Genomic DNA, 17603 nt, shown 5'->3' with positions numbered 1-17603 from the left:
TGTATTATTGCTGCAGTTGACCGCATATTCTCATATAGTGTGTCTGTATTACCAGTTGTTCTCATATTCCCATATAGTGTGTCTGTATTATTACTGCAGTTGACATCATATTCCCATATAGTACGTATGTATTACTGCTGCAGTTGTTCTCATATTCCTATATAGTGTGTCTGTATTACTGCTGCAGTTGACCTCATATTATCATATAGTGCATCTGTATTACTGCTACAGTTGACCTCATATTACCATATAGTGCATCTGTATTACTGCTGTAGTTGCAACCCTGGATCCCTTCGGCACCAGTGGAGAACAGCAGGTTTTTGAATAAGTGTCTAAAATACGGAAGGACAAGCCTTTTTCAAACAGCAAAGAGATTTATACATGATTTTTTATGGCGGGGGCAGGGTGAGTCTGAAAATACACAACAGAAATGCTGGTCAAATAACACAGCCTAGAATAAAGGGAAGCTTTCTCACATGTACTTGGTCTCAGTGTTTGCAACAAGGGTCATTGGTCAATGTACAATAATGTGCACACACAGTAAAATGCCCAGTCTTAATTCAACTCTTAAAAGATAACATTTGTTCCCACTCTGAGTGTGTTGAAGTGTTGAATTAACACTGGAAAATTTACTGTGGTGTATTAGAACATCAAATTAATTTTTCTGACGAAAACACACCGATTTTGTGAATTAAGTTTTCCACTAGCCATTGTTGCATGTCATCAAAGCTTGGAATGGTTAGGGAGTAATTTATTCCTTCAAGGTAAATGATTATCTTTATGATGATTAAGGGTTTTTTTACTAAAACGGACCCCGGTCTGTTATATTATCTGATGTGAAAGAAAAAGTAATTTCCCATCGATGAGATGTGTTCAATGATTTCTCCTGCCTCAGCAATTTAAATTTCACAAGCTATCACCAGTAATAGGTGAGCTGTATCAATAACTCCCATTCCACTAATTACACATTTCAGTCTATGCAGATATATTCCAGACTGTTGAGGGCAGGTAATGAAAGATTGACCACTTTTACACTTTGATAGAATAATGTAGGTAGTAATCTGTTTTCTGAAGTGATAATGCGTTTTGGGTGAGGTCTATTTTAACACACAAATACACAGTAGGATTACGTGCAAGATGTTGAGGGAATTGGTAATTCTCAATGAATCTCAAGGTTAATGTAGGCATACCTGGCAGAGGGGGGAGAGACTGAGAAAAGCCTAACTTCCACCATGCAGCACCACTCTCAAGCCCAGATGCATGGCTTTGATGCATCAAGTGCCCTCTGCACTCTGAGACTGGTAGCACGGCTCGCTAGCTCTCCAGATTATGATATAGAACTGCAATAACAAATTACCTAGCTACCTAACCTGCTAAACTTAGCAAACAATTAATATAAGTAATGTTTGCTGTTTGCTGTAATGTTTGCTTCTAAATATAGCTAAATAAAATTATCTGGTTGCTGTTTGTCTTTTGTTTGAGCATATGAGAAATATGCACAAAGTAATTTTTTTCTTTCACAAAAAACAGTTTCAAAATCACTGTGTTTACTGAGTACTGATTACTGAGCTGATAAAAACAGAAATACTGCTTCTTTTTTTTGGTATGTGATAATTGACACCGGTGCATTCATTGTGCCTTGTGGAGTAAATCCAGGTCCTTTCTGGTTGTTATTGGTCAGTGTTGCCGAGCTGTGGAGAGAGCTGAAGGTGTTTTACTCTGGGCTTCCATATGAGGAAATGTCCTGAGACTCTCTTCTGGTTCTAGCTGGATGCACCCCTTCTCCCTGAATGCCACTCTTTGGCTGAAAACTTTGCTCACAGCATTAATTGCTCTTTGAATTTAATTAGAGGCTATGTTTGGAAATGTCTTTCCCACAGAAGGACTGGGGATTCCTTGGGGTGCTGTGTAATATGAGAAAGCTCCTGAGAGTGTCTCTTTTACTCTGAGCTGTATGTGGAGCGACACCGGCTCCTTCCCACTTCTCAGCTGTGCCATCCCTCTCTTGGCTCACATAAACTTTTCTCTTTTTCAAACTCCATTTGCAACTGTAAAGATGTAGAGAGACAGGGAAAGAGAGGGAGAGAGAGAGTTTAGAGAGAGAGTAGCTGTTTTATTTCCCAGTTTTTAAAAACAACACATTTTTCATATTCCATATTATTATTATTATTATTATTATTAGTAGCAGCCCTGGATAAGAAAGGAGTAATAGGGGCAAAGCAGATACATGGCTCTCTCAAATGGGCTTGCAGCACCTCTTTAGCCAAACTGGCTTTGTTTCATTGCTTAAAATGAAAGGTATTCTGAAGGGTAAATTTCATATTCATATTCATTTCATATTCATTTACAACCTGTAAAAATCCCCATCTTCATCCTCTGAGCAACTTTTCCCTTGTTAATATGAGCAGCCTGCTCCACTCTGGTTTTCGCAGTCTGCTTTTGCTGAGGTATTATTTGCTCCTGACAGAGAAGGATACAACTGCAGTCTCCAGAAAGGCGAGCGATAGTGACTGCGAGGTTTAGACTACACCGCCTTAGTTTCATCGTCTAGCTGCAGGAAGGGATTTACAGTGGCAGGCTCGCAGACACAGGCTTAGCTGTAGTGTTTGGACTGATGATCAGTTCACACGGTTTTACCCCACCTCAACACCCCATCCCCCTTTTAGCTTTCATGTGTCCCAGATCTGTTTGGACAGCTTGAGTGCTGTAAATCAATTGTGTGCTACGTTTTTTTCTTGCTTTTTCTTTCGTGTAACCGCCAATCTAATCAAGACTTAAGGGCTTTTCTGTTTCTTGTCTTTCTTTATCCCACAGGTTGTGTGAGGTTCTTAATCTGGACCCCAGACATGTCCTGATTGCGGAAGTAATCTTCACAAACATTGGAGGGGCCGCTACTGCTGTCGGAGATCCGCCAAACGTGATCATCGTCTCCAACCAGGACCTGCGCAAGAACGTATGTGACTTTTCAACACTTCGGGAAAGACTATTAACCTCACTGTGAAGGAGCGGGGAGCGAGGGGAGGGGGAGGGGGCGGGGGAGATGCAAAGGACAAAAAATGGTTGGTGTTAAATCAACTCACATTACATTTTAGTACATTTTACACTGACGTAGCATGTTTATCATTTGTGGACTCACATGAACTATTTATTCACTGTTAGTGTTGAAATAACACTGGACAGTCTACTGGGTAAAACGCACAATTGTACAGGCTTTATGACAAGTTCCATTCTCAAGAACTTTGAAAAACATATTGTTCCACAGGAAAACGCTCAGTGTCAACTGGGTTGGTGCAATTATGTGTGGTTAGAATGCCTGGCTAGTGCTACAGATTCTGCAAGTGTCTGAAGGTGCACCAGGGTTTTAGAGGAAATTCTTACTGTGAGGGTAGTGATAAACTGCCAATGACAACAGCTGTCAAATCCAGCCCATTAAACAGCAAAATGTTCAGCGTAATATCTACTCTAGTAAAGTACTTTAAATTCTGATTGAACATATTGACCATATTGGACACACATATACATGTCGATTTTAGTTTATTTAACACTAGGAGTTTTGCTGTGTCAGCTTGACAGAAATCCTGGGCCACCTGAAACAGTATACCATCAAAAACAAGTGTACTATTAAAAAAACACTGACTGCAACCCAAGAGTATAATGGCGATAATAACTGCTTTTTGCTGATATTTCAGGACAGATTCACCTAAAAATGAAAAAAAAGTATTTAGACTATGTGTCGATGATAATACAAACACCCAATGCATTGTACAGCATGTGCCGTACTCTTTTCTACCTAAAAGCTAGAAAAAATACTTTGAATGGCATACTTGGAAAGATCTTCACTCCTGTTTATCATGAGAAGTATCGCCACTCAATGAGTTATATACATGTGTTTTCCCAGAAAAACAATCCATTATAAACTTATGAAAATGAATCAAGCTAGTAAACATCAGTAGCATTATATGCATTTAATGAAAAGGGGAGCTAGCTATCTCCTTTATGTTTTTATGTCCAATCAATTTATTAATGCTATCTCTGGGCTAACCACTGTGTAATACATTTTGTATACTTTATATCCTGTGAATGGATTTTATGTGGAACGTTTCCATTGCTGTGAAAAATATTGTCATCAAAATAGTGTCCCCCTCAGATGGCATAAAGCTAGAAAACGTATTTCAGCATGCTCAGATGAGTTCTGATGTTTTCTGTTTGACTCAAAGAATGGGGGAGGGGACGCAAAGGTCAAATCTAATTGTGAGACACCTTAGTTTGGCCGTGAAGCAAAACAGTATTGATCCCGTCATTTTTGGCATGAGTCTACATTCATTCCAGAGATCAGCAATCCAGCTTTTGTAGTCTCATTCTTGGGAGGCTCGTACAGTCAACGAGACACACATGCGAGGAGACCAAAATCCTTTAATCTTGGTAATGGCATCCTGGAAGATTAGCACAATGAAGTAATGCACTAGCCTTTAACTCCCACTGACCTTAACATGAAGAGCTTTTCTTAAATCGTGAAATCGCGCAATGTTGCACCATGCTGTGTAGGCAAAAAAATGACTTGCCCATTGGAAGTCAACAATGGAAGTGACAGAGAATGAAGACTTTTTAGACAGAATGGTCAAGGGTAACTGTTATCCTTAGATGGTGAAGATAGGCAGATAAAAGAGGAATCCTCCTTTCCTCCATAATGGAAGAGATAATAAACTAGGGATACTGTGGGTGTGATATCACCTTACGTGTAGAAAGACAGAAACTTCCATTAACTTGATTAATGGATACTTTTTGGCTCTCTGGGTTTCCTGTGGGGAATCACGAGGAAGTTGCCAGAGAGTATGCATTGTCTGCATTGGTCTATTTGGTGTTACCAACCTACTGCATGATTGGTGAAGCTCCTCAATGTTTTAATCCCAAATTTATTATCTCTGGCCTAAAAGAGGGATGATGATTCTCCCGGGTGGGCACATTCACATTTATGATGCATCAGAAAAGCCTCCTCAGGTTCATTGTGTGTTTTATTGTTAACCGAATGTAAGCCTGAAGTATACTGATCTAATATTTGCAACTTTTTTTCGGTCACACTTTAAAAAGAAGTGACTCTAAAGAATTTATATAGCATATATAATGCCTTCATAAACATGACATAATGGCTTCATAAATCATGTATAAACAAATCATGCTTCATAAAGGGTGCATACAACCTTATGTAAACAATGTGACATAACCAATAATGTTATACCAAATGTGACATAACCAACAATGTCACCCTTTATAATACTATACATTATAAAGGGCAACATGAAACATGCTTCTGCTGGATGCTAGGCTGATTGTCTCTTTATTTCATGAAACAATTCAAATCAAATCAACCTGAGGGAAGTTAGTCCTCTTGTCTCCTGTTCCAGTGGTATGGGAATTCTTTATTTGTGTGTTTTACTTGGTGCACATTTGAGCATATCACTGTGCACTGTTATGTAACCCACCTTAAAGACTGTGTTCTACGAATGCACTCGGCACAGCTTTCTGATCTTAACAAAGCCAAGAATAAAAACAAACAATTTGCACAGAAAACCAAAGATAAGGAGTCACTGGAAAGGTGGTGTGTGTTTGCAAAGCACATATCGAAAAGGACTATTTAGATCCATGTTCCATCTATGGCTACAAATTAAGGGCAGGCTATTTAAAAATAAGGTTACAGTAATGTAAATAACAATTCTGATGACAGAATTTGAATTTTTAAAATTGGTATAAGTTAATGTAGCAACATGTTCCAAAAGACCTTCATTCCTTCTTTTCATATTTTGAAGGTTCTACTGTACATACAAATATTTATCGAACAATTGCATGTCTAGACTCTGTCTCAGCAGCCATCGGGAAGTCTTGTGTGATTGCTTGTCTGCCCCTTATCTGTTCCTATGTGCGGGTTGGTAAAAGCAGAAAAACAGCACAGTGTAGTCTGGGTCGCTGGGTTAAAATAGCAAATGCAGTATTAAACACAAAACTTGCACTGCACCGAATGTTTTATTGACGTACTCTCCATTGTGACCCTCAACCCATGTTGACTCAGAAAAGGGTTTATTGAAGACCATAAAAACTGACGGAGGAAAAAAATGTTCTATTTGCACAAGAAGAAAATTGCAATTCCGCTCGCGTCCAGGTGCCTCTGAAGCACCGTAGTCACCAAGAAAGGGCCCTTAGACTGTAAAAGCATGATTCTGACAATGTAGCTACGCTGAAGAATAACTCATGATGGATTGTTGGTGTTTATGGACTTTCAGTCAGAGATGAGGGGTGCTGTCTCCCTCAGGGACGCCCGGGCTGCGTCTCGTCACGCGCTCTCCCTGACGGGCGAGCGGTAGCGCTAGACTGAGGTGTAAATCCTAGCCGATCTGCTGAGGAGCCTTGACCCTGCGAGTCTGCCGCAGAAGACACTCCGAGGCCGGTCTGGAATGCGAGCTCCTCAGATGCAGCTCGGGCAGACGCATTTCTGTGTTTTTTTCTTCAGATGAAATATTGACACCCCCCTCCCCAAGTGAGCGCCGCTAACAGTGACATAGCCGGGTCACTGCCTCCTATAAAACTTCACTGTTTCTGTCCCGGGCAGTATTCAGATGTGAGATTCGATTGGCTCAGTTATGGGCAGTACTCCGGCAGTCACTGTGACATTTACTCTTAATTTTAAAGGCCTGCTTTGCTGAAGACAAACAATGATGTGAGCTGTATTCCCTACTGGGTCCTCATTGGAGTAATGGCTGTTGGAGAAAGGGGGGATGTGTCGACGTCGCTGCGGATTTTATTCTCACAGTCAAACTCTAATTGCCGGGAAGATTAGGAAGTGGAGTTGGGGTGTTGCCGGAGAGAGTTTCTATAGAGTGTGTGTGTGTGTGTGTGTGTGTGCGTGCTTGTGCTCTTCGTCTTTATCTGTGTGCCGTACTTTTAGGCCACTGTTGGACACAGGGGAGCCGCATTAAAATAAACTGCATTATTTGTTTCCTTGGTACGGCACTTTTTTTCTTACAACTGTTTAAGAACTGATTTATTCAGCCCTGTAACTGCCGATCCAAATTGGGCAAACTTTTTGCAGGAGGACAGCTATAATGCCCCATTTGAGATTTGAACCTGTGACCCTGAGCCGGTAGCCCCAATCACTCCCTTGCTTGTGAAGACATATGCAGCCTCGCTGTGCCTCTTTGCTGGAAAAAGCGTGTGTCTGTGTGCCCCCCAGGGGTCCCTTTGGAGAAGTGAAAGAGTGAGAGGGCCCTGCAGGCTGGCCAGTAGCAAGTTATAATTAGAATATATTGTCGAGACACCCTTTTATTTATTTATTTTATTACACATTCCCTGGTATTAAATGTGCACTTGTTATTCCTTAAGTCCACCACATACTGTCCAAACTCGAGTTGTACACCAACTACGCGTTGCATGCGTTGCATTTTCCCGTGATCTCACGCACACAGTTTGTCAAGGGCATGGGGAAGAAGGCCCCCCCCCCCCGCCCCTTCTTCCCCATGCCCTTGACAAACTGTGTGCGTGAGATCACGGGAAAATTTGGCTGCGCATGCAGTGCGTATTAGAGCAGTCCCTGGGGATTTCATCCGCTGAAATAATTTAACAGGGTGGTGCTCCTTATCTGTGCACAACAAAAGCTGAAGCTGTGTTTGCATACACTGTAGATTCAGTGTGTGCCAAACGGCATGCACAAAATGCAAATGCATCCCTGGAGCATTGTGATTGGTTCGCAATTTCTTGATCACCATGTGCTTTAAAACAGTGCTCTGGGTACTGTGGCACACCTAGGAAGCACCTAAAGGACCCTCTATTTTGATTAGGGACTGAATTTGTGATGAAATAAAGCAGTTCTCATGCTCATGATGCAATAGTGACTCAAAGGATGCAACTAAAATGACACTCAGTGAGTGCTTCCTTATTATTTACTGACTGAAAATACTGACTTTGATCTTCAGCTCTTTCTGAGGAGGGCTGTAACAACAGCTTGTGGCAGTGCCTAAAAGCATCTTTTATTTGGTACACAAGCTTGAGTTTCAGTCACTCCTGTCAGTCCATTAAACAAAACAAAAACAAAAACAAAATACTGTATGAAACAAAATGTCTTCCAGTACCACACAGAGCATTTGCTTACACAGTAGATTGATCCTAGGAGTTGTGGAATCAAAAAAAGCACACCCTGGTTTAAGTCTGCCGCTAAGCTCCAATCATCCATTCAATCCTCATAGAAAATGGAGTCTTACTGAAAGCCACCGCCTCCGCTAACCCCCACCCCCCGCCTTCCCTCACTAATGAACGGATAATACCAGTCTGGCATAATGAAAACTACTGTAGCGAAGAACGTTGCATAAGTGCTGTTTGTCGCTCCCAGTTCCGGACCATCACAACACACACACACACACGCACACACATTCCCAAAATGCACATTAAGTTCTTGCCACCTCTTTTCCCCTCTTTTGATTGAGATTCTTTGAAGGAGTAAGTGGAAATACATTACATGGTGTTTCGTGTCCATTACCGAAGTGCACCATAGAGTGGATGCTGCCTTATCATTGTGAAAACACCCTGCCCAGCCAGTGACCACTAACTGCCCACTAGTGGCCTGCTGCCGGCACAGCGGTCAGTCTGCTGCCATTTTGCAAGTCCACACTACAACAGTCCAGTTGAGATGCGGATCTGGTGTTAAGAGAAGGCAAGATGGTTGGTGAATGGTCCTGCCGCTTGCTGGCTGTTGTAGTGCCGATTTGCTAAACGCTGGCCCACCAACAGCTGTTACTGATGTCAGTCCAACAGGCACTTGCTTGCAGGTTGAAATGCTGCAACAGCCTCTCATGTGGCGGGCTTCAACCGGCATTTGTCCACAGTTACTAAACGGAACTTTCCACATCACTGTCCCTGTGATTCATATTCAGTGGGACCTCTATGTTGACACCAATTACAGCAACCGGTCCCGCGTGTGTTTGGAATGCCGTTTTGGGGGCCTTCCCAGACAGAGCAGCGGCACTCTGTGTGACCTGGTATTTACGCCTAGAAGGTGCACTTCGATAAGTTCGTCAGTTTGTTTGTTTATTTATGGAAATGGTGGCAGTATAGTATAATGGGTAAGGAACTGGTTTCGTAACCTTAAAGTCACTGATTCGATTCCCGAGTAAGACACTGCTGTTGTAACCCTTGAGCAACGTACTTAACCTGCATTGCCTCAGTATATATCCAGCTGTATAAATGGATGCAATGTCAATGCTATGTAAAAGTTGTGTAAGTCGCTCTGTATAAGAGCGTCTGCTAAATGCCTGTAATGTAATGCGATGTAATGGAAATGGAGTGAGGTTAATGCAGCTGGGCGTTTGCGGACGGGCCCGTGGGGCTCTGGCCCGCGCCCGTCTCGATCGGCTCCCTCGTTGCGGAGAGGGGAGGGGTGAGGAGGAGATGAGACGGAGCGCACCGGTCGCCCCGGCCGTCATTTCCCGGAGCGTCTAGCCGAGCTCCCTTCGCTGCTCGGTGGCAGGGATACATTGCGTCGCGTTAATCAGAGCCTCTCTGTGCCCTCCGGCTCCCAAATATCGAAGGACGCATCCTTGCACCCGGCAATCCATCATCGGGCTGACAGAAAAATGAAGGGGCTGATTTTTCCGAGCCCCGTCAAATTCGTCTCGCTGCCGCCGAGGCGAAAGTGGGGCATTAAACAGACGGATGGAGATAGTGCGTTTTCATTTCTAGTCTGCGCCACAACTGTGCTCAATGAAGCGGGAGAAAATATGTCACCGAATACTAGCCACATCAGAGCATTTCTGGGTATTATGTTCCGGAAAGTAATAGCATTTTTCACTGATCAGCATGGGCTTACTGTCTGTGCTAAGTGTGTCTGTACAGTGCTAAGTACATGCGTTGCCATGGAAGGCCGCATGCATTGCGTGGCAAATGCCGATTTAATGAAAATATTATGGACCTGATCCCCTGTTAGCCTCCCGGGGAGTTATCTGTTGGTGACTCTGAGGGTTAAAGACAAATGCAAGATCTATGTTGCATTAGAAAATAAAGAATTCCCAACCCAGTCAGAGATAGAGAAAGCTCCATATCAAAACAACCTGTAAAATGATATATCCTGATAAAGTGTTCTCAGATATTCTCAGTTTATCCAGCTGGAAAGTACACAGTATAAATTTGATCTCTATGTGGTTGCTTGGAAAGAGAGAGAAGTCTCTCCTGTCTGTCACTTCCAACTGTATAGAGGAATATAGAAAGATACTGTATGTAAGAGATAAAAGCGTGTAGTTAGAGAATAGAGATTCTACACAAAAGCATGCTCTTCCCCCTGGACCCCCTCTCTCTGTCTCTCTCAATTCAATTCAATTCTGCTTTATTGACAGCGCATTTAGAGCAATGTTTCCAAAGCATATTCTGTACCAAAGGTATAAGCATGACATAAAATATGTAGCTATATTTGACATGTATGCAGACCTACATTAAGATAACAATCATGACGTTAATATGATATCATATGAAGACTATCATATAATCTCTTTCTCTCTCCGTACAGTATAGACGCTATGCTGTATAGTCCTCTCTTCTCCCCCATCTCTGCTCCACCTCCTCCACCCAAACACATCTCTGTCAGTGTGTGTTAGTCACATATAAACCACAAAGCTTCGTCTGCTGTCCCCTCAATTGGAGGCTTTCTTCGTCGTAATTGTGAAAATGGTTGGGTGGAGCTACGCATGAGCATGTCTACAGTTCCAATGGAGCCCGGAGCACGGTCCAGCTTAGTGTAAGGGAGAGAGGACTCTGCAGTGGTATCTGTTTAGAGAGGGCTTTGCTGTTTGCTGGGTTTCCCCTCGGATAAGCCCTGGGCCCCTGCCAAATGCTAGCTCTGTAGAGCTGAATTGCAACAAGGAATAAATCACCGCCATTCTTCTCTTCCCTTAATTAGGTTTTCACTTTCTTTTTATCATTTCCCAGAAATACTAATGTATCTCCATGGTTAACAAAAGCATAAATGCCCTCACTACCATTACGTGTAGTTTGCCAAGACAGAGGAGCTTTTAAGAGATTCATTATTTTAATTATATTTCAGAGGGGAGAATGCATGGTACACATGTGCTATACATGCCTTTTCAGTGACCTCCCAGATGTGCGCTGCGACCATGCATTTTAACGCACCAGAATGCCCTAATGTCCTGTTGCCCACATTATTTCAGTACAGGTCGTGCTGGCCAGACTCCAGAACAGATTACCCCAATTATCACAGTGAGCGGCGTTTTTGTCCCCGTCTGAAACCCGTCGAGAAAAAAAATTGGACATTAGAACATTTGACGTGCGCTTTCAGCACAGGGACCAAATTCCTCCACCACACAATATCCATTTCCTTTCTTCTAGCTAGAGTTTCTTAGAAATACGTTTAATTGCTGGAAAAATGGGCTGCCAGCCAGGTTAATTGGAGTCCTGTCACTGGCATGAGAATTAACTTGTACCAGCGATCCATTTGTAGTCCATTTATTATGGATATCAGCATGGGAACGTGGGGCGTAGAGGAAGGAAATACGGTGAAATAAGCATAGCCCATGCAAACGCATCTGCAGAGAGTGATGGCCCCTTTTGTTCTGCACATTTTTCCAGGGGATTGACTTTGCGGCTTTCACCGGGTACATGTTCCTGGGGATCTGTCTGGTGCTCCTCACGTCCTTTCCCTTTCTGAGAATGCTTTACTGGAACAAGAAACTCTACAACAGAGAGCCCATGGAGATTGTGGGTGAGTATTTTGTTTCCTTTTTTTTCACAAGGAAAGGAAGTAGCGACTGACATGTTATTTTGTGGCATTATTTATTTGAGTGAATTATTTCAATGAAAATAATTATTTGTTTCCCCTGTCATTTCAAATTCTGATGTCATAATGAAATGCTTTTGACATTTAATAATCTGAGGAAGAAAATTCAAGGCTGCAGCAAAATTGATCTCTGACATGATGAACATTTGTATCCTTGGTAATAACTTCTGGGGCCTTCAGATATGAAAAATGTAAGTTTTAAGAGGAACTTTATCACAAAATCAATTTTTGATGGTTAATTTGTCTGCTTAGGAGCGATTGAAGAAATATCTGCTTCCGTGACATGGAATATTTGCCCCATCCCCCTATCCTTTAATTCACAGTTAATCTGACCTTAAAATAGTAATGCGCCATCACATTGACCTAGATCTACAAGATGGAAATGTTTACGTTTTTCATTAAAACTGGATAAAATGGCACACTGAAATCCCTGATTGGTTACTTTTCAATGAGGTCATTTAGTCTACGAGTGGGGTGATTTTAACAGCAAGAGACAGTCTGGTAAACTAAGGCTTATTTATTAAAAAACACTCACCTAAAATGCAGCACTGAGATTATATGAGAGGGAAAGCCTTTGCTTGCCTTCTATGTGGGTATGGTGACCTCATAAAAAAGTGATTAACTTCCAGAGCCTGTACTGATGGTGACTGCCAGTCTCACAAATGCGATGCACAATGGCCGTAGTACCACCCAGGGAGGAAGGGATGCAGACAGCAGGGATTACCATAGGTTCATTCTGACCACTTATTTTATCCATCCTCGTCTCCCCGGCCCTCGCGTTACCCGGAAATCGATAGAGGTCTGCCATCTTTAAGGACATTCCAATCCGTTAAATGTTCCTTGGAGGAGCGAGGAGTCAGGAGCACGAAGCGAGGAGGTTCCCGGAGGGTGCTTCAAAGCAAGGACGTTCCGTTTGCTTAATCCATGTTGCCTCGCCCCTCCTCTGTCCTCGTATCACATCCTTGCATCTCCTCCTCGCATCCACTGTTGGGTGGAGCTAAGGAGCGAGAAAAGATGCAAGGAAAAAATGCAAGGAGGGAAAATAAGTGATTGGAATGAACTCGATGTCTCTAAACACCCACAAATGACCCCTGCTGGTCAGCCGGGCATCCAGGATCTGCTACATTTGAAATGTATTCCTCCGACAAAGGTCTTTGCAAGCTAAACTTGTTGACTGCAGTGTTTGAAGGATCACTAGGTTGATATCATGTGTATCAGAAGAGAGCATGTGGTTGACTGTGGTCTCCAAAATTCATTGTGGAGGTTGATGCTATGAACATGGGTAGTGAATACCACTGAACATTAGCAGCCTAGCCAGAAATAATAATTTAGTAGGGCCTGCATAGAACGGGGTGGACCAGAACTGAAGCACACTGCACGATCATTGCAGACCCAACAAAATAAATGGGTGGACCAGGATACTACTTAGATCGCCGTGACTCACCCTAGCCCACCCCTCCGTCCGTCCCTGAGCATTCCTAATTGGAAGAAAAAGAGGAAAGTGCATAAAAATCTAAACAAAAAACCCACTTATCTTGCCTTGAGAATTACATTCTGTTCTTGCAGGGAACTAACTGATGCAATATGTTACATATCTCCACAGCAAATTGGTCATTGCATAGTATTGTCCCAAATTAAATTATTTCTTTCCTGCTGCAAGCCATTTCATGGCATGAGTTTATGACAGTATGACTACCATCCTGTTGGTTCACAGCATTACCAAGTTGATCTACCAGCATGACCATTACATTATCAGCTTGACTAAGCTGGTCTTTTAGCACAAACATTTTACTAACAGCTTGACTAAAAAATAAAGCATAGAATCAGCACTACACAGCTTGGACCAGCTTTAACTGACTTGGAACTTCTGCTAGTCTGTGCTTGTTTCAGCAAGGAAAACAAATACTTCACAAAATCTGTGCTGTTATAATTTTATCAGTAAGGGGGGACATTTGCTCTGCAGTGTCACTGAGGCACAGACGATACAGCGAGTAGTGCTATTTGTTGAATATATGCATACCAGCAATAATAATGTAAACTACTACAGAGTGAGCCACATTGAGGAAGCAATTACAAACCTGCAGCATACATAATGCAAACATAGCATTCCAAGAAAAAAGGCCAAAATTAATAAGATGGACAAAGGAAATGAATAAGTTGTTCAGCTCTTGGATAAAACTGTGATTGCAGCACATTGGCCAACTGCATACTTTTTTTTGTGAAATAAGACATTTAAAGCCAGCCGTGTGGCCTATTTTAAACATTTTTGCTGGATCATCACTTTAAGGAGTGACAAAGTTTTCGCTCTTAGGTTGTGTTTTCAGATATTAATACACCACATTGCAGGAACGCAGTTATTATTATGATATACTGCATATTATATTCATAAATTCTTATGGCACCCCGATGATAGTGTTCCTTAAGGACAAGGAAGGAATTCTCCTTCTGACTTCCTGTGACTTTAGCTGCTTGAAATGAAGTGGTGACTCTGAGGTGCGAGGCGTTGTTCTGGCTGTCGGTTAAGTAGGACACACCGAATGTGGTATGCGTGTGAAGGAGGGAAAGTGGGTCTTCGCGAAGGACAGTGGGCAGTTCAGCGCTCTCGGCCACGCTTCGTTTAACCCTTAACCCCTCAAGCCGCCTTTCAGTGTGCTGTTCTTGTAATTGTTCTTGGTTAGAGAGAGCCACAGAGTCAGCTGATTTTGTAGTTTATTAAAGCATAATAGATGAATAAAAGCAGTTTAAGCAGTTTGCAGGGTCTAAATCTGAGAGCTTATGTAAAAATTTACATTACGTTATTAAAGTTTTGCTAAATCTGTGAATTCTCTACACATATTATTCTAAATGTCTTGCTGTTTTGTATTTATTGTTTTACTTTTACTTTGTTTTTATTGTGTTATTGTAAAGGACTTTGAACTTGAGGCTTGAAGAACTCGCTACATGTGTTACTTATTCTGACAAGACTGCAGTTATTAATGGGAAGAACTTGAAATGTCTAGCTTTTTTTTCATAGCCGTAAATCTCTCAGGACTGAGAATCATAAAACTTTGTGTCATTCATTAAGTAAACCACAAAGTGTAGCCCTCTACCTCACCCAGGGTTTGGGATAAGACAATTTTGAGATGAAATACAATACCATTAAAATCCTGATTGATTTGTTCTCCAAAATTCCCCTTTGGTTGAACAGCCTTGGTTGATGAAAAATTAAAAACAAAAAGTTCTGTTCATTAGATAAAGACGAGGAGCCTTATTTATTAAAAAACTCAAGTTTGAGCACAAACGTGCATACACAGATTTTTATGTAAAAGTGTTTGTTCATATGAAGATGAACATGCTGAAGAATAATTTTTGATTGTCTCTGGCCTGGTGTATACACCCAATACCAATGTGTGACATCTGGCAGTCAGCAGAAGCAGTACAGCAAGGCAAATATAATAAAAAAGTAGAAATATCTGCTTGTTACTTACGATATTTCTTAGCTGTCATGAAATGCAAGATACAAATACCCTTCCCTCTGCCAGCAATGAGCTTGCTTCCTTTAATGTATGTGTTTCATTAAGTATATGTGTGTTTCATTACATGTAAGTTTTGACTTAATATAGCGAGGTAAGGTCTGGTACAGCCTCTTAATTTCTCTCTGTTGTTGTCACTGAGGGAGCATGGGTAAGAGCACCATTGGTTTGTCGCAGAGGATTTGACAATATATGACACCCTACTTCTTTGCCAGCTATTACACCTCACTGCAAATAGCCTACGCTAATATTACCTGCAGCGTATTTGAGACTTCTTTCCAGAGCCATTGCATCTGCTGTTTCTGACAGGAGGTCATCACATTGCTAGATGGAAGCCTTAATGCAGTATGCTGATGTGGGGGTGTTTTTCATGAAAAACAAAGTGCGTGGGCATGCTCATAATTTACAATCAAGTGGGATGTATCAACACATGCTCAAGCATGCAGACAGATTTGTGCTCTGCTCAAGTCTGACAAATCTGAAGTGTCATCGCCTCACAGACTTTTCCAACATACGTCAATCCGTCCATCCATCCATTATCTAACCCAGTTTTTTTCTGGTCAGGGTCGCGGGGGGGCTGGAGCCGATCTGAGCGTGCACTGGGCGAGAGGCAGGAATACACCCTGGACAGGTCGCCAGTTCACCGCAGGGCACACAGACCGACCATGTCCAAATTAGTGCACATGCCTACTATTAAGTATAGTTGTTGAATGCACTGGATCAGGAAGTTAAGTAGGTGAAGTTTTCTCTAAATGTAGTGTACTTAAAATCCCAGGGTTTCGCTGAGTATGTTAGGGAGCATACTTTTAAAACAGTAAATGACTAATTTGGTCCCATAAATATGATACACAGCTATGCTTTTAAAAACGAGGTGCAGCTTCACTGATGCTTTCCTTCAAAAACCACAACAATGAGACGTGAGCATGGCTGCGCAAAGGTGGAATGTCTTAAGACACTTCCACGTTACAGGTGGAAAAGAGTATGGAGGATATTTTTTGCATACTGCCCACTGTGTATTACAACATACTAAGCAGTATGCTTAGTAGACACTACATATTTTTAGGACACATCAGTTAGGAGGGTGATTCAGTCACAGGCACCATTCTTTCCAACAAACAGATATGAAAAAAAAATTATGGTGGTTGGTGAGATAAAGCCAGAGTGTGTCACGGTGTGACAGCTTCTGTATTCCCAGTGCATTCAGGCTTTATGGTTGTCCAGTGAGCACAAGCCCGGATCTAGATGGAATATAGATGTCTAGAGTCTAGAGGGGTGGAAATCTGGGTTGAGATGTCTTGACATGGTACTATCTAGACATTCGGTAAAAACCTTTAGTTGAGAAGTGAAAGCTCTCTAGCCAGGCTATGTCCTGGTAAAATCTGAGTTAAAATGGAGCTAACCTAATCCGTTTTGTGTCAAAACATCTCTCAACCTATGTAGATTTCTACCCCTCCAGATGTCTAGATTCCATCAAGATTCAGGCTTGTGATCACTGGTTTGTCACTGTTTTGGTGGCCTTGTAATACCGTACCTGTTCATATCATTAAATCTAGCCCACAGCCCAGGAGCTGGGTGAAAATTTCTGCTGCTCGTGTTCTCGGAAAGAAGAAAGACATTATGACCTTAACAATAAATTGACATCAATTTCACTTTGATTTGCAGCTGGTGGGCTGCGTTCTGACACTGTCATGGCCCTAAGAGATGTACCATACCCTTACCTAGGAGCAACTAAGGATATAATAATCACAGCTGATTATTTTGTTCCCAGGGTGAAAAAAAAAAACTGTGACTTTGTCACCCCTAAGAACCGTTCTTACATCTCTCACATGCCCTGCAGTGTGGAGCATTTTTTTCATGACCGGGGATTTGTGGGTAATCTGACATTCGGATGCTCCAGGCTCTCTCTTTTCCTTGTGAAAAAAACATACCGGTCGAAGTTGAGATTTTCTTTAAAAAAAAAATCCCTGCCAGCTAATCACCTTCCTCCTACAGCAGGTGTGATAAGAGGATTCCACCACTAATTAGTTGGTCATTTGATTTGATCTGGATTTGATTTGGACAAACTATTATACCCTGCAAGCAAGCATCTATTGGACTGCTGTCTGTGTGTCAATCTCTGCAAACTGGCACTATTATTGGTGTGACTATTTGCCTGCTGCTTTGCATTCTTTTAACAGCTGATCCTTATCTAAACTACCTCGCTTCAACTGCAGCTGTAATGGTCTTTTGTAAAATGCCGCCCAACCAACAGGTGCTCCTACGGTGGG

The 17603-nt window shown here is 42.0% G+C and overlaps 1 protein-coding gene across 1 annotated transcript in view; it reads left to right on the top strand.

Moving 5' to 3' along the window:
- oca2 (oculocutaneous albinism II) overlaps positions 1 to 17603 on the top strand; it is a 134665-nt gene that overhangs the window by 67111 nt on the left and 49951 nt on the right. The window contains exons 14-15 of the mRNA XM_064326993.1: positions 2815 to 2953; positions 11617 to 11749. Of these exons, the coding sequence (XP_064183063.1) occupies positions 2815 to 2953; positions 11617 to 11749 (272 nt within the window). The remainder of the gene's footprint in view (positions 1 to 2814; positions 2954 to 11616; positions 11750 to 17603) is intronic.

This window comes from Anguilla rostrata, chromosome 3 (assembly GCF_018555375.3).
Source record: "Anguilla rostrata isolate EN2019 chromosome 3, ASM1855537v3, whole genome shotgun sequence".
NCBI classification, from domain to species: domain Eukaryota; kingdom Metazoa; phylum Chordata; class Actinopteri; order Anguilliformes; family Anguillidae; genus Anguilla; species Anguilla rostrata.
This window is presented reverse-complemented; position numbering and strand designations above follow the sequence as displayed.